Source organism: Netta rufina (genome assembly GCF_964035555.1).
Source record: "Netta rufina genome assembly, chromosome: 2".
In the NCBI taxonomy this organism is placed as follows: Eukaryota; Metazoa; Chordata; class Aves; order Anseriformes; family Anatidae; genus Netta; species Netta rufina.
In genome coordinates, this window is record NC_140124.1 from 141,104,924 (window position 1) to 141,131,006 (window position 26,083).

Sequence of the window (26,083 nt, forward strand, 5' to 3'; positions counted from 1 at the left end):
TTATTCTCTAACTTTTGTTTTTCTACTGTAAATACAAATCTTATACGTCTTTAAACTTCAAAACACCATGGCAATTTTGGCTAAGATTTTATTATTATACATTAGCAAGGACATAGGATTCATAGATGTGTTTGTGTCACTGCTTTACTTTGATGGACCCATTATTTCCCCTCTTACCACCAACATCCAGTTCTGGGATCAGGTTTCTGAGCCCCCTAAGAGTTTTCATATTTTGAATTCTTCCTTTGTATACACTGTCTGTCGAATAAGTCAAACTCCAGATGGAAAAGGAAATACACTATGTGGTGAATAATAAAAAAAGAGATTCTTAACACTACATTTTTGAAGTAGTCTGTTTGCTATACAAGGCTAAATAACTTAAAAGTCAAAACCAGAAATCATCTCCTCCACTGCTCCGTGTGCTTGCTCTCTCTCTGCTTTTTAACCGTAACATATCCATGACACTGCGTGCATATATGTCTCGCAAATTCACATTGATATTTGAGTCACTGGATGAGTTCTTCGTGAGTCTCTTTAAAGCTTCACGCTGCCGGAGAGCAGCTTCTTTTATCTTCAGTGTAAAGTAACAGGCAGAAAACCGGTCATTTATGATAGCTATTGGCAAAGCCAAAACTAGTATTCCTGACAGGATACACATAAAGGCCACTACCTTACCAATAGTGGTGTCTGGCCTAATGTCACCATAACCAACAGTTGTCATGGAAGTTGTTGCCCACCACCAAGCACCAGGCACGCTCGTGAAAGTTGTGCCTGGCACACCTTGCTCAACAAAGTACTCCACAGTGGAAAATATAGAGATCCCTACAGACAGGAAGAGCAGCAGGAGGCCAACCTCCTCGTAGCACTGTGCAATAGTCATTCCAAGGGACCGCAAGCCTGAAAGACAAGAAACGCTGTCAGTAGGTTGATTCATGCAGCTGCCTTCAGAAGTTTGTGAAATATCTGTTATTTAAAAGCTGACTGTTTTATACTTTTGCTTTGACTGCTAGTGAATATGTCTTAGGAAAAAGGGGTGTAGCTCTCAAAATACTGGGAAAATGTGATTTTATAAAATATTAGATCGAACCACTGACGTTATCCCAGTCTCCTTACAACAGAGCATATGAATCCTCCTTATTACTTATCATTTGAACTACATACAACATTTAGAAAATTACTCTATTTATTTATTATTACTAAATCTCCATCTAGTAATTGCCCATAATGGAGGAACTACCACAATTTTTATTAAGTTACCTAAATAACCATTTAAAAACACTAAAACACTAAAAACATCTGCTCCCTACTTCCAGCCTGAATGTGCCAAGCTGTATTTTCCAGCCCTTGTCACATTTTTCTCTTGGACCAAACAGCCCTCTGTTGTCAAATTCTTGTTCCCAGGTGGGTACTTGGAGCATAACTCTGTCACACTACCCTCTTTGCTAAGCACCATTCGCAACCCTTTTACAGTTCTCACAGCCTCTCTGATCTCTCTTTCTCCTCCCAGCCTATCAACATATTTATCTGTAGAGATCAAAACAAATGCAGCAGTTCAGCAGTAGCTGCACTTGTGCCCAAACTGGAGATAGCAAAGCCTCCCAATGCAAATGCATTCTCCTGCTAATTCACTGATGTACTGCATCAGTCCTGTTGCCCATGAGTCGCACAGGGAGCCCGCGTGCAGCTGACTGCACTCCGTAATGCCCCACATTCCTTTCAGAGCTGCTGCCTCAAGGCCAGGATGCCTGACAAAGCAAGCAGGAAAGTAAATCCAATAACAGTGCAATGGATAAATACCTCGCATAAACAAAGAAGGAAGATAACAAGGCACCAACTCAGTTGAAACACATTGGAAACTGAAATTATCTTCTGAATAACTAATGATTTTGGATTGCTTTTTAACACTGCTCTTTAAGAAGATGCTGTTTCCCGTAGTAAAAGAGAAAACCATGATGCTTATCAATTACCCTTCACGGGGTACACTTGTAACTAAAGCAATGTTTGCATAATGGCTTACTGGAGCTCTGCCTCTGCTTGCAGACTTCACATGCTCATTGGGAGTAATAAGCAATTTGATTCGCTTTACTTTCCACAATGTCAAACTAAAAGAAGTTAAAATTTCTTCTTGCTTTTGGCTCTATTTCTTTTCCCCTTTATGTTTAATGGGTTTTAAAGTTTTTGTTTATGTACAGCAAACCGTGGAGCTACATACTCGATGTTGTAGGGAATGTTTCCTTTTCCAAAGTTTTCTTCTACCAACTCCAGTTAAGGACTTGCTCATATCCATGTTTTATCCTGCTACAACTACGGTCTGTTGGGTAGGATGTTTATTACAGTGCTATTAGGTTAATTTTGCAGCAGAAGGGAAATACGATTTATCAGAGTAATCTTTTTGCTATTAATATGACTGCCTCCAGATTTTGAAAATATACTAAGATCAGCAGTGAATGGGACAACTGCAAGGATCCAGACCAAGTTTTCATTTTCCAAGGAAGTTACTACCATCCCCTGCCACGTAAAACTTCACACTAATCAAGGTAAAATTCTTCTTCAGGTTTCAAGTGACCTAAGAATAAGGTACTCCAATTTAAAACTCTCTGTACCACTTCATTTTAAAGCATGGATAGGTACTATAAAAGCCAGGCTTTGCTCTTTTCAATGGATCTTGAGAATACTACAGCTAAAACAAACAGCACAACTCTCATAAACCTGGTTTAAATAAGCAGGAACAGGGCTGTGACTGCTATCGCTTTATATCACATTGACGAATTACCAGCGAAGTTGTGGTTCTCCATCTCTTCAGGTCTTCAGATGAAATCAGGAGACATTTTCAGTTGAATCTATGAATCAGACAACTTACTGGGCTTCAAAGATCATTCTAAATGGGAATCGGTGCATTCAGAAGAATAATGTCTTCTGCTCTATTGTCTAGTAACTTTTAAAAATTCTTTCTCCAGCCCCAGCACACAGCCAAACTAGGGCTGTTCAAGCACAGAGCTATAACAGCTCCCCACCAGGAGCTGTGACAGCCTGGATAGCCATGCTGGAAGGTGCTACGGTGCTGTAACAGAACCAGTGTGGTACCCAGCATGGGGCAAACAAGCAGCCCCAGACCTGGGACCAGCAGGAGGAAGGAGAGGCTTTTCTGCCATGCATGTCAACTTCCACCTGTTTGTTGCCCAGATGGACTTGATAATACAAGCTCATTTTCAGGAGCTTCAGTTTAAACACAGCTTTTAAACCATCTTAAAATTTTAGCACAGAATTCTGAAAATGCTGAAGATTTACTTTCTCATGTATCCAGAATCATCTCATCTTGACACATGCTACAGCCTTCTCTCAAACAAGTCCACTGCCATCACAAGTAAGATGCTCACATCCCGCTTCTCCTCATGGAGTAAATCTCTAAGTTCTTCCCAGAGGAGGACCAGCAAAGCTTCACACAGACATGGCCGCAGAAGGAAGTCTTCAGCTGAGGTGCACCAGAGACTGTGAAAAATGCAGGTTCAGTTCTCACCTGTTCCTACACCTACTCAAATCCATCATTTCAGTATCTCAGAAGTTGTCTCACCCTCTAGCTATATATTTTCTGGAGATAGATATTTCTAATTTCTCAATTGTTCCTTGACAAAGTACAGCACTTTGCATAAATAATTTAACACTTGCTCCAGTCTAGCCTAGGTGTTTCTATGTACTGCATCTATCTTAATAGAGTATAGTTCAGCTTTCAAAGGGGCAGAAATGATGCTTCAATTTTTCTTTCTCTTCTCCACAAATAGGGTTTATCTGCCATTTCTTTAAAAATAAAGGGAAAAAAAAAAAGAATTGCCTTTATGATTTTTCCTAACTCATTTCTGCCTCTGATAGCAGAACCACACTGCTGTTGGGATTCCAGCTTTGCTAGGGGTCTGCACTGTACTACAGAGATGTCCTCCTTGTGACTGTGATCGTCCCTCCTTGGTGACAGGGGAGTTGCTTCCAGCAGCTACAGTTTTTTTCATCTCTTTTCTTCTGATCTTGCACTCCTCTTGCCACACAGAGCAGGTAAGCAGTGCATGAAGCTTTGATCTGAGAGTGCGGGAGTCAGTTTTAAGCTGCCTACAGCATGAACACAGAAGAGTTGTGAGTGCCACTCCTAGCAGACCATCCTGCTCATACATACCCTGTGTATGGTACTCACGGAGTTCATCTTACACTAGAAGCTGTGGTTTAAGGTGTGTTTAGAACCACATTAGCACAACTATCTTCTACTACAAACCTCTAATGGTCAGAAACCAGACTTCAGATCTGTTAGTGTATTTTTCTGTTTTATTAGGTTTAGGTTTTGTCTTAGTAGCAGCATCTTCTCTGACAGAAAACTGAATTCATGACTTTCTACATTTAAATTATACAGAAAAGAGCCAGAATTGGTACAGTGTTCTGGGCCTCCTACATGGCTAGCAACTCTGAACTATCAAAGAAGCAAGCACAGCAACAGTAATGCTGTTCTGAACTGTTTAAGTGATGTAAGCCATTTCTTGAATGCTGAAACAGGTATTTCAGTTCCAGAAGAAAGATGATAGTTCACTGCCACAGTAGGAGACTAGATTTTGATATAATTAATTCACTTCTTCTAACATGGCAAATGAGTTATTCGACTCTTAACAGCACTTAATATTATGAAATAAACTACGGTAGCATTTTAATGAATTTAACTTTAAAAATAAATAGGCACTAAAGTTCACACCAACTCTGAACGCTAACACACCTAACATTAACTGTTATTTTACAGACAACTGAAACTCACAGTTTCAAGCTGACAGAAAGAGCTTTAGAACTGAGTTTCATGCATTCATTCTGTAGCAGTTTGATGAACTGAAAACTTTGGAAACTTTATAACAAGAACCAACATACTTCTGGACCACAACCCTACTATTTCGCACAAAAGTGCCTTGATGTGTTCAAATCTTTTGCTTATTTTCAAAACAGAACTACAGAGGAATACATTCAGATTACTGCCACCATTGAAAGTGGGTAGCAGGCTTCCTTGTATAAAACAAGAACTGTTAAAAAATTACGATGAAGCAAAGCAAACTCCCTGACAGACTGAATCACTATTTGCTTCCCTTCAACTTCTCTCTGAGGGACAGTTATGCATTGGTATAGGCACAATCTAGAGCGGAGGAGTAAGATTAAGATAATTCTCAAACCACTATCATTACGCTCAGTGGTATTAAAGCTATTCCCTGCAATTGGTACGCAGGTTCACTGCTCTTCAACGGGAACAAAAATCAGAGGCATTCTCCTGCTATAATGCCTGCTGAAGTGGGGCCAGTTCATAAAGAGGATGGAGATGGCTCTCCAAAAAATGAAGCATCAACCATTCCTGCTTCAGAAATGCAGGAAGGATTACATTGAATGCCATGTAAGAATGATTATCATCATCTTCAGAAGAGGCCAGTATCACAGAACAGAGACAACAATTTACTATTGGGATCTGATTTTTCAAAGCTCCAAGTTTTGGTAGAACTTTTCTGTCAAATTCAGTGCCATGTTCACCACTGATTCAAGTGGGAACATAATTAAATCATTTTGAAAATACCAAGCACTGGGTAACATCACAGCATAGGCAGGGTGTGGTAAGAGTATTGCTTTTATTATTTCAGATATCCAGGCATGCACATTAAGTAGTAATACAAAATGGGGGACACAAGACCTTCTGAATATTTCCATCTTCCTCTGATAAGTTTCCACTTGAAAACATTCTTTCATACCTTTCCTACACTACTTAGGAAGAGTGAACCCGTATGTTCCCAGTAATGCACTCTACCATCCACCACTCTCCTGCCTGCTGTTCATCCATGTCTCCTGATACTTGCCAGCAAAGCTTGGGCATGAAGGGCCCCACATCAACAGGTGAATGCTGACTGAGCCCAACATCATCACTCTGTGCTGTACCTACTGCCGATTTAGTAAGCAACTCCCAGCTGTGTTCAACATGTCATATAGATACCGATGTGTTCAAAAGGGCCAGAGAGCCCACCAACCCTTTGCACAGTATGATTTAATTTAAACAGTTTTCTAGAAATATGATGTATTCAACAGTGGATGTCTGTTTTCAGGATCTGCGATGTAGACAAAATCATGATACGTGTATTTGCATAAACTTTTAGTGTAACAAATTGTGATAGGTGATTATAAGCTGTCACTTGTAAAACTCTGACAATACAAAAAGCACTGGTCAATGATGACCACTTACCGTTTCTTCCTGTGCTTCCCTCCTAACCAAGTCAATTACAAATGTTTGCAAATTAGTGACATCGTAAGAGACTGTTGAATGATTTACAGCATGCAGCTTTGGGGCCTGTTTTTTGTAAGTTTTCTATGCAAACTATATGTACTGGCTTTATGGAGAACTAAAATTTATTGGAGAAGGCTCCTGCCACACAATTACCTATGTCCGAAAGTAAGAGCTTCACAAGCCATTACTGATAACATTACACTGTATAAGAAAATAAGGCAGAAAGGCAGACAAAATAGGGGACTATGTGCAGGGACAACTGCTGTTGGTAGAAGGAATGAGAGCTTTCACTGCCAAGGCTGAAAGTACCTGTTGAATGTCTTCCCAGCTTCAGCATCCGCAGGGCTCTGAGCAGTCTCAGCACTTGGACAATGCGCCCCACGTTTTCCAGTTCTTGGGAGCTCTCCCCACCACACAGGCTCTCTACCAGCAGGGTGATGTAGAAAGGTAAAATAGCAAGGAGGTCGATGATGTTTGCCACGCTCCTTAGGAAGCGACACCGATCCCGCGCACACAGGAACCTCAGAACAAACTCCACAGTGAACCATGCAATACACAAGTACTCTAGGGCATCCAGTAGCGGCGGTGCCAGCCAGCTTAACTCTACCGAAATCAAAGCCATGTTGGCAATGGACACAACAACAAAAGCCATGGATAGAGTGCCGAAAGTCCTGGCTGCTGCGGAGGAACCAGGCTTTTCCAAAACTTCCCAAAGTTTTTGTCTGACATTAGGACAGAGGCTACCAGAAAAGTCTTCTTCCTCATCTTGGGCATCCAGTTCTTCTGCATCTTTCTTTATGTCTAGGGCTTCACTCAGCTCCTTCCTCCTGAAGTACCTGCCCAGGAATGCCCCACAAATAGATTTTTAATACCAATACATACGTTTTTCTTATCCTCTACCACGAGAGGCGTAAGAGCACACATTAAGGTATACCTTACAGGAACTTAGGAAACCCTCTGGTCAAGCATGTCATGGAGGATTTTATTAATTGAAACCCTACAGCCTGTTTCCAATGACCTGATGTTCCTGCTCACCCATGTCACACCAGTGACAGTTTTTATGTACACAATAATTTTATTCTGATGGTGTGTTATTTATATGGATCACATTAACTACAGTAGGATGAGCTGCATGACTAACTTGTGCTCTCTTAAGCAATCCTGGCACAACCAGACCCACCGTTTCTAAACTCTCTTCAATTTTATTAATCATATTGCATTTTTATTACATTGGTGTATGTCTGCAATGTTAAAAGGAAAGGCATAAAAAAAAGCTATGCAGGTAATGTATGAAATTTGGATCAATACATGCTAAGATGACTTATATACCTTTAAATATACTGGTTGTCACACAACAAAGCATACAAGCAACTTTGCTGAGTAAAACTTGCAGATTGTAAATACTTATTGACTATTTTTTTAGAGCAAGAGTGTATGGCAACAACATTCTCAAAGTACATTGAAAAAAATCCTTTTTTTTTTTTCACATCTGTATTCCTTGACAGCTGCAGAGGTCAAGACTTAAATAGAGGGGCTATGCAATTTTGCCTTCATTTGATGCAGTTACTCCTGAACATGCCAAAGAGGTCCATAGCTGCTTGTACCACCTAAGAAGTAGGATCTTCCAGTTACACCTACCACTGAAGGAAGAGGGGGATGAAAAGTAGGATCCAACTCTCTCTGAGATGCAGAAGTGAGTCATGTCAGGATAGGATAACTTTAGCATTTGTTTTTTAGGATGGTAGGAGAGAGGACAGAGGGGTGGGTGGGTGTTGCTTGATCGTTTCTTTCTAATAATTTTGACAAAACCACTTTAGATAAATAGCAGTCATACTCTTTAGAGGATTCCATTCTTCAATACTACAAACAAACCAGTAATGCTAAAAATGGTGGAAAAGATATCTTCAAATAGCATTAACAGAAACATCCTGGGGGTGGTTCAGTCCAAACCCACCTAGTTCCTAAGCTGCCTGTTAAAACTGGTCTCCACTGAGCCACGTTCTGCTGTTGCTGCCCCCTCCCTGTGAGCTGCTACAGCCATGTGCGATGCTTGCCATCACGGCTCCTCCTGGAGCCATGCCACCCACACTCAGCCTGGCAGGTGACTGCTCCCTGCTTCTGCCTCTCCAGCTTGGATCTAGAAATCATCCTGAATGGAAAGGACAGCGTGCGGAGGCTCCAAACCCTCCTGACTCCACATCTGCTCCCCTTGGCTAGGATAACCCCAACATGAATGACATTGAAGGGCATCTCTGCCTTGACAACCCCTCCTATCTCAGTGCTGTCACTTTCTGCTTTGAGCTTCCAAGGCCAGCCTGAAAATGGTGCAGAAATGGTTCCACTGCCCACCTGTTCTCTGTATCATAGGTCAACAGAGACCTCACGAAACACACCTCTTCTTCACATTTCCTACTCCCACCTACCTCTAGAGTAGGTTTCAGTGCTGGATTTGCCCATGCTTCTCCTTGTGCTCTGCCACCTCACCTGCCCCCGCTGCTGCATCTCTCACCTGCCCATCCCTGCACACAAGCCAGCGCTGAGCTCACCCAGCCCACGCTCCCGCACCTCGTGTCTCCCCGCAGCTCACCGGTCTCTGCAGCAGGAATCGATGCTGAGCTCATCCAAGCCCCAGTACTGGATCTCCTGCAGGAAGGAGAGCGCGCAGAGCTGCTCCATCACATGCAGCCTCCCCGTCTGGTAGTAATTCAGGATGTAGTGAAACGCCTGCGAGCTCCGGTCAAAGAAATACTCATTCTCCACCAGGTTGGCATCATCGCAAAGCTCCAGGAGGCCAGAGGCTACATCCCGGGCGGCAGAGACCACTACAGCCAGCTTGCCGAGACGGGTGTCAGGGTAGCACGACAAAGTTTGCTGGGACATGACAAAGCGGCTGCCTCCTACATTGATCGTAAAGCAGTCCAAGGAGGGGATGGCCTTCTGCAGCAGGGGCCCCTGCTCTTCCTCACTGGAGAACACGCTGGAGTCCAGGGAGCCCAGGGACGTGCTGTTCCCTTGTTCCTCCAGGGACGCTTGGGAAGAAAGGGACATGCAGCAGGGAGGCGACTTCATCCTGGAGCTGCCAGCAGCAGCCCACTCTCTCCTGGATTGAAAACACAACAGAGCCACAGAGCAGATCGCCCCACGGGGCAGCGGGTGGCGGGGCAGCCCGGGACCGCCTTACTTTCACAAGCTTTGCCTCCTGCCCCAAGCACGCCTCACCGTCCCCGCTCCTCCCTGCCGTGCCTCCACCGGGGACAGAGGTCGGGCGGGCTGCCGAGGAGGAGGCAGCGGCACCTGAGGCAGCTCCGCCGCCTGCCAGCGACCCCCCCACGCAAAAACACCAACACGGGGGGGACGACCTCGCTCCGCAGCAGCCCCCCGACCCCACAGCCTTGCCCCCGGGCACCCCTCAGCGGGTCCCCGCCGAAGTTACCGGGCGCCGCCGCCTCCCCTCAGGGCAGCCCGGCCGACCCTTACCTGCCCGCCCGCCGCCCCGCTGCACCGCCCGCGGCTGGGCGCCGGGTCCCGCCGCCCCCTCGCCGGCAGCCGCTGCCCGCTCCCCTGCCTCCAAACTTCTGGGCAGCGCCAGCGCGCCTCCATGGCGGGTCATGTGCTGCGGGGGGCTGGCGGGGCGGGCCGGGCTGGGCCGGGCAGGGCCGGGCTAACGCCGTCCCCACCGCGGGGCTGAGCCGCCGCCGAGCCCGGCCCGGCCCTGCCCGGCCCCCGGGGCGGGCGCCATGCCTGGGGCTGAGGCTGAGGGGGGGATGCGGAGGTCCCCGCTGGGGCTGCTCGCCTCAGGCAGCGCCCGGTCCCGCTGCCTCTCCGAGGGGAGGAAAGGGGGAGAAGCAGAGCCGAACTGCGAGGGAGTTCGCAGGACAGTTTGGACACCACCCCATCGTGTCCCCCTCCCCGGTGATATACATAAAAACAAGCGCGCTTCTGAATGTGTCTGCTTTAATGCGGCTCCCTTGTGATGAAGGGCTGAAGCCAGTCAAGTCAAACAGCCACCGTCATGGCTGGGCGATGCACGCCAAATAACTTGTTTCAACTTAGGTGCATTCAGCCTTTTTCTTCTGAAATAGTCTGGAATATGCTTGGCATGGTCCCGCATTGACTTTGTAGCTCTGCTGTATCATGGTGCAAGTTAGATTCACCCTGGTCACATTCACCCTTCTCACTGTTTTGTCTCATAGGAAACTAAATTCTGACAAATTTTACACCAATTGCTTCTATAAGCCTGTGTTTTCTGCTGTCACTTACTCCTTGCCTGCTATGTGGCCTGCCTGTGTGGCTCTTCCATGAAGCCCGCCAGGGATAACGTTCAGGAGCACAGAAGATGTGTCCACATATGTCGAGCTAGCACTGCATGTCCTACCTCCAGCTTTTGATCCCTGGTCACTTGAGCTAAGTACAGCTCTGTACAGTTATGTACCTTTCTCACATTTACTTCACAGAGGTCTCACAATGGTTCATCTTTTGGATACCACTTATCTTCTATATTTTACGTTAAGATCAACTGAACACTTGACTTATCACTGTTTTAACAACACCTGCAGAAATCTCTCTTGCTCTGCTCAGTACTTGCAGGTACATCCACTCTGGGCAATCATTCGTTGGAAGAATGTTTACTGATCAGAAAGAAACCTGAGGAGAACAGCAAGAAGAGGGTCATGGACAAAAAGAAGAGGAAGGATGAAATAGCTACAATGGGGAATGGGCCTGATAGCAATGTTCAAGTATGTGAAAAGCTGCTTGCAAAGTTGAAGGGTATAATCTGTCCTCCTTGACCACACTGTGCAGACATAGAAGTAATGGGGCTGAATGAGAAGAATGATGTTGAGGGTGGTGATTATGAAGGTTTTGTTTGCCAGGATGATGAAGAAGTGGAGGAAAACCTCTGATATGTTGGTCTACACCACTTGCTGTCAAAGAACCGGCTGGAAGAGGATATGTCAGGAATAGCAGAGGTGTGCTTCACCCTTTCTTGAGGCAGGCTGGAAGGTTTAGATGACCTCATGAGACCATTTCCAATTCTGTAATTCAATATTTCAAGTGTGTTATAAAGAAATACAATACAAGTACATATTTGCATAGATATCCTACCTTTTATTGCTTAAACATTTAAATTTAAAAATAATTTAAGTGAATAATTGCAAAAATGTGAATTCATTTTCCATCAAAACTGTCACCGATTGCTGTTATGAAGCTACCTTTTGAGCATAGCCCACATTTAGTCCAGGATTGCCATCTGGGAGTGCAGACCCTTTTATGGAAAGCACTTAAACCAGCACTTAATTATAAACAATAATTAAAAAATTAATTAAGTAGACCATCAGTAATGAGAAGTAAGTACTTCACCACAGCAAGATGCCTTACTAAGTGTAATAGACCCATAATTGTTCAGTCATAAAATAACTTAGTCGACCTCTTTTCAGACTATTCTTTTCGGTAGACATTCTTTTCTGTCAGCACAAAATAGTTTTCCAGACATAACTTCTCCATTGGTGTGGAGAACTGAAAACATTCTCCACACTATTACTGTGATTCAAGGGACAGGTACTTCCCCTGTGAGTCCAGATCCACTAGTGTTTCTAAGAACCCAACTTAAAAAAATTGCTGTTATCTAGTCAAAGTGAGTATCTAATTCACAGCATCATTAAAACTGTAGATCACTTGTTCTGAAAATACTCTGATGTATAATTTTCAGCTTATGTAATTTCGGCCAATATAATTTTCAGCCTTTGAGTAACCAGGTTCAATATTGTGTTTCCACAGTGTCCATAACTTCCATAGTGTTAATTCACACCACTGTAATTAGTTAGAAGATCTGGGTGTGATGTAGTGTCTTACCTCTGAGTTCTGACTTTCTGATAGTTTTCAATTCATTTTTTATTAAAAAAGAGATCTTTTAGAAAACTGCTAGAAAACTATTTTTCAAATGTACCAGTAGAATAAAGCTGGAATGTTTCCAGAAAATGAAAAAAATGTTTTATGAGTAGAAAGGCTCAGAAAAAGAGGATTTATTTTTCTGCCACTAGACACAAGAAACAGGGATTACTGGTGTATTTTTTGTTTTCTGGGGAACTCTTAAAGGATCAGCTATTTGTTGTTCCTTCTCATTGGTACATGAAGAACCAAAGCAACAGCTCCCATAATTTTATAATTCCCCTGGCAAACCCACTCATGCAACCATACTCTTATGCCACTGTAGTAGTGGCAAAAGCTAATACAGCAGAACAAAGAGAGTCATTTGGTTTTACAAACTCAGCCAGTGAAGTGCTGCTGCTGAAGTGAACCATGACCACTTCCAAGGCTGTTTGGCTCATGGAACTTCTAGTGTTGGATAGTACCATGTCTGCATGGTTTAGAGATGTGGTTCAGACCAAAGGCGTTATCCAATGCTATTTTATCATAACAGGAACGTCTGCAACAATCGTATGATAGTGACATATGTCTAAACTACTGTCTCTACCAATGCTCCAGCTGATATTTCCCTGGTACAATACCACTGGCTGGAGAAGCAGATTTCATTATTTTAAGAGACAGTTCGGATATTCTTTTTTTCTTGAATGCTGAAATATGAGTTGGAATCCAGCATGTCTGTTGTGGGAGTTGAAAAATTTGCTTCAGCAGAAAACCAGCTGTTACAAAAACCTTTTTTTTATAATCTATTTTCATAGTCTTACGTACTCCTCATGTTGAAAGCTATGATTTTATGTCAATTTTGTAGTCACATCTTCCAGCTGGAATGTTATGGTATACAGGAAAAAATTTGTCCTTATCTTTTCAAATAGCATTGATTCTCTTCTCAGAGGAGTAATGCTTCACAATAAGCTGATTACAAGTTGCTGAGATTTCTGACACATATTTCCATTTTTTCAAGTGTTTTGATCTCATGTATTAGTCTATTTGGAATGTAGAAGTGCCTCTCCTGGACCTTATGTGGTAGAATGGAGAAAAGAAGTTAGGAAAAGGGTATGACTGGTAAGACATACCTGGAGAAAACTTTCCTCAGGAACAGCTTCATAGTTTCCAGCATCACAGGGACTTGAAGAACCAGAGGCCGCACCTATCCTAACATGTTCAATAATGTTTTATGATGCTGCAAATCCATTTTGGACTCCATTTCTCTTTCAGTATCCATAACATTTTGTGCAAGATTCTTCAGAAGTTAACTGTGCCCTGGGTGAAAGATACCATACAGTCCTGTTAAATCTTCCTTCATTCTTTTTCTCTGACTGCTGAATAATGGGCTCTGCTCACATTGCCAACACCATTCATAATTTTGCTGGCATCTGTCATACTATAGTTTCTGTGGAAATGTTCAGTGTCAATAGTATATCTTTAATTTTTCATATGCATCCAAACTCTGTGAGTAATGCACTATATCAATTGTTAAAATTAATGGATTTGGGCAGGTCCAGTATTTCATCATTTGTCTATTGTGAATATTTTGTCTCAGTGCAAGCCTTTGAGCCCTGAGTTCCATTACATTCAACACTAGATATAATTTGTATCATAAACTCAATCCCTTGACATCAATCAAGGGTGACTTCCTTACCATAACAGTGGTACTGGCTAGATCCTCTGCTTAATCGTGCCCTTTGGTTAGTATGAAGCAGTGCTTTTAGGGAGTAGTTGCGGTTCCTCTACAATCTAGTTATCTGAAGCCTGCCAGTCTTTCATCTACCCTAGGAACTGCTGTAACCTCAGTCTAACAGTAACAGGGGAGAAGAAATGAAACCTGTTTTTTCTCTAGGCAACTCTCTTCTGTTTCCTTTGGCAAGTGAAATAAGAGCTTATTAGAACAGATTTATTCCCTACAGGGATATTCTGCTTTTCTTGTGGAAATGGTACAGCCAAAACGAGCCAGATCTCACTTTCTCTGAGCTAGCTGCATAGATCAGAAGACGACACGCAGCTCAGTCCACATTGTGTGAAAACAGTTTAAGGGAGTAGGTAACCAAGGCTAAGTTAAGAAAGCTGTTTTCAGTATCTTTGAACACTACCCACTTTCAGACCCTATTTATTTTCTTGCCTTTTACAATGTGGTAGGAAGTAAAAAAAGAGTAGCTGGGGAGGTAGTTCTGTAGAGCAACCTACACACATGAGCAGTTTTATTTTCAAAGTAAGGGCTAACTTTACATACACCAACTGCATTGGCAGGCACGTGGCTGATGTTTCCTACTGAAAATGTAATGGAAATGGGCTTTAATATATAAAACTGAGATTAGGAAACAGTGTATATAATGCTGGGCTAAATTATGCTGCTTTCATTTTTAGTAGATTGGGAAAGGGGATTAATATGAATTTTATCATGACAAATGTCCCAAAGTCCTTAGAGATGAATAACAGACAGGCAATCAGACCTGACTGTTGACCTACCTAATGCATTTTTTACAAGCTATTACTTCTTTCTCCTGTCACTGAACAGGTGCAACTCAGGAATGCCAAGGATGATTACATACAAATATCAAAAGGAAAAATACTTTTCTTTAAATAGGGCCATGGTTTGTTTCTCTGAGGGAAAGCTCCAATATGTTAGTATCCAAAATAATGCCTTTTTTGAAAGGAATCATAAAATAGATTAGAGTGAAGTCATTCAGCACAGGATGAGATTTAAAACAAGCTGCTATTCAAATCTATGTTATCAGAGACAGGAACAACTTTTGTACAGAAAACCCTTTTCTATCTTCACCAAAAGAGACTACGTTTTTGGATATTAAATGCATGCAATGAAGTACGTACAGTTTCTGCCCAGAATTGCTTGTTTTGTTTGGCAGCTAAGTTCACTGCTTGATCAGCCAACTAGCAAAGCTTCTGGTCCACACTTTAAATAAACTTGAAATTGCTTGTCCTTCAGATTATTAGATTATCATCTTCTAGTTTGGCAAATGACAGTTCCTTTCTGCTAACATTTCAGATAAACTTCCCAGCCTTTAAATCTGTGTTTTATTCATACTTTCATGTGGCCTGTTCCAATGACTGCTTTTTATTGTTTATGTTTCTTTGCTTCTTTCTGCTGTGCTAATTTACCACACAAGCTTTTGCCTTCCTTCAAGACCGTACACACCTTGTTACCTGAGCTATTTCTCTGTCTGTATGTAATCTGAGCTGCAAGTGCTTAGCTTACAGCACAGCTTGAGGTTGGTGGTTTCTGGTCAACAATGCAAAAACCTGGTTGGGCCATCTTATGGATCCTATCTATCTTGCATATCCTTTGCAAGGAAACAAAAATGTGATTGAATAGGAGATACATCAGTACGGTCTTTGGGCAAGTTTAGGATTCACACATAGACTAGAGAAGCTGAATTTTTCCAGGTCTCACAGGTCAGGCATAATTTCATTGCTGGCTTCTGTAAATCATTACTAATGATGCATCAGTGCTTGACTTGTTAGCTGTTCTCATGACAGATTTATCACCTTTCCTGCTCAAGCTATATGCCCTGCAATTTCTACATGAAGCAGTCTATATACTTTAAATTATTCTCTCTCAAAGCCTGCTTTACAATCTTTTTTTATTGCCCTTCCCACAAAATGTAACTCATCAAAGTAAGACCTTTGTTTTAGTTTATGTCTTTTTTTCTGATACTTATGTTCTATGTGCATTTGTGCTATCCCTCTGTCCCACTGCCCAACAGGAAAAAAAGTTTCTCATTAAGTTCTAGATGAAAGAAAATTCACACTGTTCAAAACAGAGCAGAAATGAAAGAGAGGTGGTTGAATGATTGGTAGGGAGAGACCTTCCATCAGGAATTTCAAACCAACATCAATGCTCTCTGTTCAAATCCAGATGCTTCTCCTTGGACAGTTGCTACATTCTCATACATAACTTGACATCATTTATGGTAGCAACATGTTTTCAACATGTTTTTGACATTTTCTCAAGATGTTCCATTTATTTATAAAGGAAGCAAAGTGTAATGAGTCTGGCTGAGATAGAGTTAATTTTCTTCACAGAAGTCTGTGTAGTGCTGTGTATTAGGTAAGTGACCAAAACAGTTTTGATAACACACCAATGTTTTAGCTGTTGCTCCACAGTTCTTAGCATCAAGGCCTTCTCTGTTTTCCACTCTGCAGGAAATAGGGTATTGGTGGGCGAGAGGCTGGAGGCTGGTAACATAGCCTAGACAGCTGACCCAAACTGACCAAAGAGGTATTCCATGCCATATAACATCATGCTCAGCAACAACACTGAGGTGGGGGCAATGCTCTTTTAAACTTTGAACACCTCTCATGTAATGAAACCCATAGCCTTCAAAGAAATTGGCCCCTGAATCTGTGAATATTAATTGCGTTATGCAACACATCATGGTCTTCTGGTAGAATACTGGATAACAAAATGAACCTTTTTCCATAAAATTTAATTTTTCATTTATTTTTCCCACTTATAAAAGGATGGAAATTGTAACAGCTAACAGCAAGAATATATTTTAAAATGATGTAATCAGTTCCTTCCTATTAAAATATTAGTTTATTTAATAAATCATTATCAATCGTTGAACAACTGTTAGGATGGAAAATATCTATTTTATGTAAAACTAACCACTGCTTCTTAAGAATCTGTATAACACTAGGAAAGTGTAGACATTGCAGTAACCTCTGGCAAATTTAAAATATTTATTAAGCCATTCAGAAAGCTTGTACATTGTAATAAGTTACATATCCTTACTAAAAGAAAAAGATCCAATCCATCTGTCTGGGTACTTGACAATTCCATCTACAGTTCTGACAGGCATAATAGCCAAGCTTTGTATAACAAGCAGGAGAACCAGAACAGGCATGTCTTTTTACAGCAAAATCATCATCATGGAAATAACTTTAGATGATTTCATACAGTGCAAAAGAGAAACATGTTCTGGCAACTTCATCTCTGCTGACATTCTCTGCTGACTTTAAGTGGGGTTCCTTTTCCCCCACAATACTGCAGTTTACATTTTAAGTATCGAATAATTTTCTTCAATTAATAATGCAAAGGAAACTTATGTGGTATAGTATGTAAAGTGACCGTTCACTGTCTCTTCGTTCATTAAAAGTAATTTAACAGCCTTTAAATTTACAAAGTTGGCAAATCTGACATATATCACTGTAGTAAGAGGAATTCATTTTGTAAGGAGTTGTGGTTCTTAAGTGGCTGTTATGTGTAAATTGACTTCCTGTGTATGTGACTGTCAGCATAATTGACCCACTCTGTCTGTCTATGAGGAGCAATTCATTAGTTTTATACACCTCTGTGTTAGGATGGGATGAATCACACACGTCTCCATTCATCTCCCCTGATTCAGCATTGTAGATACCTGTGGTTTATCAGATGAATCTGACTTTTTTTTTTTTTTTTAATTTTGTATTTGTTTATGTTTTGGTAAAAACAGAATACTTCTTTACCACTTAAGTCAGTTCAGTTATTAGTACTTGTTTATCAACACAAATATTTATTACCAGTGTATTATGCAAATTCTTGTAACAAGGTATATATTTTGTACTTTTGAAATAACATCATTTGTTGTGGATGTTGCAAAGAATTTTAGAAATGAAATAGTTGATTAGTCCTCTCAACATCACTATGAAACAGATAGGTCCCATTATGATTAAACGATGCCAGTTAATTGCTGCCCTGTGGAATTAAGCTGTTTACACCAGACATCTCAAGCTTCAAAGTGGCTGAATGTCTTAGAGTAATCTGGATCATATAGGAGTGCATGACAAAGTGTTGAACTTCTTGGGAGAGACATTTATTTCTGGTTATGGCTGCAGAGAAGGGAGAGTTTTGTTTGTTGACTTCTTAGCCCATGTACTGGAATTTATCGGTGTCTGGAGGTGGAGTCCAGGTCCACTGGAGAGCTTTGGGAATGCAATTCTGAGAAAACTTCCATGGACAGAAACAGTCCTTATTTCTCAATTTTAGCCTACCACATTTGCATAAGTAGGGCTTCATTAGCTAGTCATAATACATTTTCCATGGTTTACAACTAGGTGAACAATGTGACCTGAATACTACTCACTGGAATAGTAACTGTGTTTCATACACTGGGACCTGCACACATGACATGGACTAAATAGTTTTTAGGGTCCCTTCCAACCGAAGCCATTCTTTGATATGATACAACTGTAGGCATGAGGACTGATGATGTTTCATGACATTTTGTTGTTAGAGGAGACTGGATTCTAAATGACCTGGTCACATCTTACTACATTTGAACAGTAATAAGCAAACAATTTCTGTTTAATATCTGAAAAATAAACCTACTTTATCATGTCTTGCAGGTTTTACTGGGAGGAATAAATCATCTCACAGATGATTCCCACAGCATTAGTAACTTCTGGTTTTGGTTGATTACATGTAACAAGAAGAAATAATGGTATATAAGCAAATGTATGAATGTAATTACCTCAAATGTCTATAAAACTTGTATAGTAGTATTGATTCCCCTTGAATACAGTATTCCAATTGCAATTGCTTCACTGTCAATAATTTTGGTTTTCACTTATTAAAACTCCAGCAGGCAATGCTTTTATAGATGTCAGTAGGTGTATGTTTATGGGTATGAGCCTGTCAGAAAAAATCTGTTTAATGTCTCCAGTTTTTGTAAGTCCTTTTTTATTGTCAGACAGAATTTCCTAGGCGTGGTGATGGGTGTGCTTATGGATTTCACTCCTTTCTTCAGACTGCATGAGACTTGGTATAGATTTGATCAAACATGTAATTTTCACAAATAAGAAAGAATTCATAATCTATCAGAATCCAAGATGTTTCCTTAGATAGTGCTAGCAGTAAATTCACAGACTATAGTCCTAAATGGTTCAATGCTCAAGCTTTGGGTTCCACTGACAGTTTCCAAGGAAATTTTGCAACACCATCTAATTCTTCACTTGATTTTGACTTTTAGGATTTTGAAGCCTAAGGGTTTTGTCAGTTTCTAGGTCCCTTCCCTTCCCTTCCCTTCCCTTCCCTTCCCTTCCCTTCCCTTCCCTTCCCTTCCCTTCCCTTCCCTTCCCTTCCCTTCCCTTCCCTTCCCTTCCCTTCCCTTCCCTTCCCTTCCCTTCCCTTCCCTTCCCTTCCCTTCCCTTCCCTTCCCTTCCCTTCCCTTCCCTTCCCTTCCCTTCCCTTCCCTTCCCTTCCCTTCCCTCTTTCGCTTCCCTTCCCTCTTTCGCTTCCCTTTCCTCTTTCCATTCCATCCCTCTCCTCTCCCTCCCTCTGTACATTTAAATCAGTAAGTGACTTTCTTTCAGTTTCCAAGTACTTCGGGATTAGCCACAGACTTTGTCTGCTTGAGCTGTAGAGAGGAAAGCTTTCTACTTACTTCTCTTCTTCCTTCTGTGTCTTAAACTAAGGTTTGAATTTAGAGCATTTAATGTTAAACCTTCAGCTCGCCTAGGAAAAATGCAGTTGCATTCTACCTCTGGACACTACTGTAATACCATTAGTGATAATTTATGTTATATCTGTGATATTCTTAAGTCACAATAAAGCCATAAATAACCATAAGTAACCATAAAAGAGTAAAGTCATCTTGACATCTGAAAGGGGATCAGAATCGAAAAAGAGAGGGGAATCTAATTCTAATGTCCAAATCTACTCTTTAGTAACCAGAATGACTCTGTTTGTGCTGTATTGAGGTTTTGCCTAAAAGGAATTATAGGAAGGCTGAAATACTTCTGGCCATGTTGTTTTCTTCCCTTTCCTACACTACTGCTTTTTATCCATAATTTCTTTCCTTGCCACTCTTGATTTCCATTTGCCTTATTCATGCTGCTGCCCTTGATAGCTCCCAGCTTCTGACTCAGTGGAAAAATCCCTGACTGAAGTGCCTCCCTCAAAGAATGTTCTAAAACTTCTCATCAAGGAAAAAAGTGCATAACTTTAACATGCAAATAATCCCCGTAATTTTAGAGAGAAACCTTAAGATCAAGCACATGCATACAATTTTCTGTAACTGTACATATATAATAATCCTAATCAAATAGATTGCAAGCTTGATGAAAGATTGCTTTGTGATTCTGTAAAAAAATCATTTTGTTTTGTCTTTTCAAAGCATAATTAAACATATGTACTTTTCTTAATGTCTTACTTGATCCTTCATCGTATGATCATTTTTTGTTAATGATTAAAGAGTTTTAAAAGTAAACAGCAGAAATATCGAGCATAGGTTACTGAGACATGAATTCTCTGTGAATTCATAGATTCTATGAAAGATCCTTCTCTATACAGTATTGTTGCTTGCCAGAAAGCACAATCCCAGTAATCTTACCTTGATTTTATTTATTTTAAATTCTATTCACATGGCTAGCAAAATTCTTTTGATAGACTTCATCAGTTTTAACTAGATTTAACTAGTGCATTGTGGAACAGATATCATGTTAATGTATTCTGTCGTGTTTAGTTTTTATTTTATTTTCACTTGATTCCCCTCCTGCTTGAAAAAATTAAAATTAGCCAATGGTTGCACCCTGTCAGTTTCTGGATCCCTTCCCTTCCCTTCCCTTCCCTTCCCTTCCCTTCCCTTCCCTTCCCTTCCCTTCCCTTCCCTTCCCTTCCCTTCCCTTCCCTTCCCTTCCCTTCCCTTCCCTTCCCTTCCCTTCCCTTCCCTTCCCTTCCCTTCCCTTCCCTTCCCTTCCCTTCCCTTCCCTTCCCTTCCCTTCCCTTCCCTTCCCTTCCCTTCCCTTCCCTTCCCTTCCCTTCCCTTCCCTTCCCATTTTTGTTCTGCAATCATCACATTTAATAATTATACTGAACTATATAAATCAAGTCTTTCCTGCCTCTTTCTTGCTGCTATTTTTAATTATTTCTAGAACCTCAGTGACTCAGGGCTCCATTCATTCATCTGAGCCTACTGCTTTGAGGAACACATAACTGCCAGCCCCTTTAAGTTGCTCTGGGTTAGAGTTTGCCTTTGTGTGAGAGAAACCTCTTCTCCTTATTTACTTCACAATTATTGCTGTTTCATGTCCCCAGCTGGGGTATGTGGCTTAATTGTAACTGCCAGGTTGGACTACTTAGATTGGACATCATTAGCTAAATATGAGACAAAGCTTTTTATTCTGGAAAGTGATTTATAGCAATTCTTTTCTCTGGCCTAGATTTATGATGTTTTATGTTACTTTTTTAAAAGGGTCCCTCTACTTATTTTCCAAACCAACTTTTAAACGGTTCAGAAGACGGTTTGTTGTCTGGATAGGTAGGGAAAAGATCATTCTTAAATCAGTTTTTCCTACGTTTGTTTTCCCACACTTGACCCATCATTTTCAGGTCAGCTGCTTTTTGCCATGTTACCTACCTGTGTCTGTATCAGACCGGAAGTTAAACATATATAAAAATGAAACACATAGAGGAAAACTCACTGTTACAAGAATTCCACAGGTCTGTTCTTATTTTTGGCTAGTTTTGTACCAGTTGAAGCAAATATCTTGCCTTGTTTGTCCTTGCATACAGATTTGAAGGAGATGACAGTCTAGCCCTGAACCTCACAGCAGAGACTAAGACAAGGAGTCAGAAAAGGAGACAAAGTCCGGGGGCTTCTCTGTAGGATACCCTTTTGTGATATATGAGCTGGCAGTCTCAGAAGAAAGCTGTGTATAGAACTCTTCCTGGAGACCTCTTATGTTGCTGAGAAATTAGCTGCTGAAGGTTCCACTCATAGATGTCTTATCCTGACAACCTGCAGAGATGGAGTTCTTTATAACTGCTTTGGAGTGGAAGAAAGGGAGGGAAGTAAGCAACTTGTCTCCCTAAAGAAGAGATAAAATCTTAGCATTATTGATTCCTGTAGTCTTAGTGATTTGATTACAGCCAGGGCTTTACAGTGAGCAAGGCATAGAAAAATCAAATGTCACAAGTGGTCTGCTTGGATCAATAATATGGTTGGGGCCTTCTGAAATATGGACTCAGTACTCTTGCATTAATTTTTTTCCTCTGTCCCTTGATGATTCCACTGACTGTAATATTCCTGTACTGTGGGTTGGTCTTGATTCTGTTAGATAGAGGATAACAGACAGGATAGATGACTGATGGAATTGATCTGGAAATGACCAAGCGAGTTGCCCAACTGTAGGCATCTCCTTACATATGCAAACAAGCACCTGCTGCTTAGCCTCCTTGCTTCCTCAGGGAAGCATGGATCTTTTACAGTTTTTGCATTATGCATGCACCCTCAGAAATATTAAGTGGCAACAGATACCTTCACTTAAAAAGGTGAGCTAAGCCTAAAATGTCTGTATTATAGTAATTCAAACAGTGTATAGTTAAATGAATAAAATTTCAAATATTGAAAGTCGAGTCTGAAGGAAAAGATCTCATCTAAGGCTAATATTAATTCTAACCTACCCAAAGTTTTTCCTTGAAATGAAAGCATTACTTTTGCTAAAGCAATTCCTTTCTATTTATTTTCAGTCCTTTTTTTTTTTGGTTGTGAGGTACCAGCCCCACCTAGTGAATGATTAATGAATTCTTACAATACAGCACACCAGAAATGTTATAAGGAAATGCTCATTTTTTCTAGACTATGTAGTCTGTTTCTCCAGCTAAAGATCTTGGTAATTCTTAACTTCATCAAAGCTTTATGTTAAGATTACTGGTGGAAGTGCAATTAAAATCAGAATCAATCAGGCTCAATGGCTTGATGTCATGTGTTACAAGATTAGTTATAGCCCTCAACGGTTTTAGCATTGTGATACGATTCAGAGTAAATAGAGCATCAAAGCAATACAATTTTTGGACCATGGAAGGGAGAAAGAATATTGATGTGTTTTCCAAAACTGTCAAAGAGAAAAATATGCTAACATGTAAAATACATCACTTAACTAGGTACTTATACCGTAATCAATGCAGTGACATATAATTGGGACACAAAGTAGTATAAGCAAGTTTAAAGTATTGGGCCTGATTTTTGGTTGGAATAAATTGAAACAAGTTGGAATAAATTAGAATAATCTTCTTTGGCTTGAGGCATGGCTTTTATACATCTGGGAACATGCCTTGCTAATACTTGAAGGAAAGGTCTTGGTGATAGAACCAAATTATTCCTGCTGTTCCACCCAAACAGTTCATAGTTCATACACCCTTTGAAGAATTTAGAACAGTGTGAGCTAGATTTTAATTTAGATTAATTTTAAATTGTAAAAAATGACTTTTTTTTTTTTTTTTAAACTATGATTTTTCTTTCTGTGGCAGCAGAATACCTTGGAACATATTCTAAACTCTGAACTCCTGAAATCACTTGAAGTGACATTTTAAGGAATTTAAAGAATTCATCTAGAAGGTTTGTCTTTCTGGGTTTTCTCTGTAGTCCTTCACCTCCTCCTTCTGACAGGAGGTTTAGTACAAATCAGGTTCTGAAAGCACTAGAAAGCATGTTGACCATTACTAAAAGAAGATAAAGAACATGGGTCTGTAGCTGTGGGCTACAGGTCTCAGCAGCATAAGTAAGATGAAGCAGTGTCCCTCTAGACACTGTGTAGTACACAGGGAGGAGGGATAATACAGAGAGAGCCAAGGGAAATAAATTAAACCACTTAAAAAGGATTCCAAAGGTTACCTGTTCATAAACAGGCCAATAATATCTATTCATTTCATTTAACAAATCTCAATTAAACAAACTTCAAATAAACTTAGAATCACAGAGGTCACCTGGTCCAACCGCCCTGCTCGAGTTCATTTTGCTGCAGGTCGTTCCATGTGTCATGCCATGACAATGGCAAATCTAGATTCTGCTGCTGCTGCTGAGAGCTAAGCCTAGTTCCGAGGCATGCAGGGACAAGAAGTAATCTTCCTGATGGAAGAGTGTCACGCCTTTTGTTTCAGTAAGAGTTATGTATGAAACTCAGATAGCATTAAATGTTTGGCACTGCATGGGAACATTCGGGTAACACACCTAATTTATTCCCCACTTTCTCCATCAAGCTGAACAAAATGAGTATCTTCAGCTAGTAGTCATAAATAAAGGCTTCTAGTCCTTTTACCATATTTGTTGTTCTCCTTTGGACACATTCTAATATTTTATATCCTTCTTATATTTTGTACCCCAAAACTGCACACAGTACTCACACCAGGCCGATGGCTCTATGTCCAGGTGGAAGCCAGTGATTAGTGGTGTCCCACAGTGGTCTGTCCTGGTCCCAGTACTATTTAATGTCTTTATCAGTGATATAGACAGTGGGTTCGAGTGCATCCTCAGCAAATTTGCAGACAACACCAAGCTGAGTGGTGCAGTTGATAAAAACAGAAGGAAGGGATGCCATCCAAAGGGACCTGGGTAAGCTGAAGAAGGGGGCCCATGTGAACCTAATGAGGTTCAACAGGGCCAACTGCAAGGTGCTGCACCTGGCTCAGGGCAATCCCAGACATGAGTACAGACTGGGAGAAGATCTCACTGAGAGCAGCCCTGTGGAGAAGGACATGGGGGTTCTGGTGGATGAAAGGCTTGACATGAGAAGGCCAACTGCATCCTGGGCTGCATCAACAGAGGAGTAGTCAGCAGGTTGAGGGAGGTGATTGTTCCCCTCTGCTTTGCCCTCATGAGGCCCCACCTGGAGTTCTGCATCCAGGTTTGGGGCCTCCAACACAAGGTGGATGTGGATATATTAGAATGGGTCCAGAGGAGGTCCATGAAGATGATCAGGGGGCTGGAGCACCTATGAAGAAAGTCTGAGAGAGCTGGGGCTGTTCAGTCAGGAGAAGGGAAGGCTCCAGGTAGACCTCATTGCAGCCTTTCAGAACTTAAAGGGGGATTATAGAAAAGATGGTGAGTGACTTACATTTACACAGCCAGATAGGGATAGGACAAGGGGTAATGGTTTTAAACTAAAAGAGGAAACAGTTAGATTAGAGATTAAGAGGAAATTCTCCTCTCAGAGGGTGGTGAGGCATTGGAACAGATTGCCCTAGGAAGATGTGGATGCCCCATACCTGCAGATGTTCAAGGCCAGGTTGGATGCTTTGGGAAACCTGATCTAGTAGGTGGCATCCCTGCCCATGGCAGGGGGTTGGAACTGGGTGATCTTTAAGGTCCATTCCAACCCAAACCACTCTATGATTCTATGATTTTATGATACCCAAGGTGAGGCTGCACCAGTGCTCAGTATGGAGAGGCAATTTCTTCTTTCAACTAGCTAGCTTTACTATTCATAATGCTCCCCAGGATGCAATTGGCTCTTTTTGCTGCCAGGGCACATATGTTAACTCATATTGACTCATCAACCAAAGCCCCCAGATCTCTCTCTGCAGGGCTTCTCTACAGCCACTTGTCCCCTGGTCTGTATGTACATCCAAGATTTCATCATCCTGGGTACAGAATTTAGCATTTGTTCTTAATAAATTTCTTATGGTTGATGGTTGTCTGGCATTCTTACCTGTCAAGATCTCTCTGTAGGGCCTCTCTACCTTCAAAGGAATTGATGTCTCCTTACCATTTATTATTCTTCCATATTATTATTCTTCCAAATTATTATTTATTATTCTTCCAATTTATTATTCTTCCAATTTAATATTCTTCTGATTTAATATTTATTATATATTATAATTTATAATCTATTATTTTTTATTCATATGTTCAGTGTGCACTCAACTCCTGTGTCTAGGTCAATGATAAAATCTTTGAAGATAACTGGCCTTAAAACTGAATCCTGGGGAACACTAGTGATCACCAGCCTGATTTTACTACATTTACTACAACTCTTTGAGCCTTACCTTTCAGCCAATATTTACCAATCATATTGCATACATGTCTAGTTGTATGCTGGACATTTTTTCCAGAAGGATACTGAGAGAGAATATCAAAAGCTTTGACAAAATCCCCATCAAAACCCATC

The 26,083-nt window shown here is 41.1% G+C and overlaps 1 protein-coding gene across 1 annotated transcript; it reads right to left on the minus strand.

Annotated features, from left to right (window-relative positions):
* Positions 1-385: 385 nt before the first annotated feature.
* KCNV1 (potassium voltage-gated channel modifier subfamily V member 1) lies at positions 386-9,349 on the minus strand (the record flags this gene model as incomplete). The annotated part of the gene is made up of 3 exons (XM_084281558.1): positions 386-897; positions 6,590-7,116; positions 8,868-9,349. 3 exons carry the CDS (start codon positions 9,347-9,349, stop codon positions 386-388), a joined length of 1,521 nt encoding a protein of 506 aa, XP_084137684.1.
* Between the last annotated feature and the right edge of the window lie 16,734 nt (positions 9,350-26,083).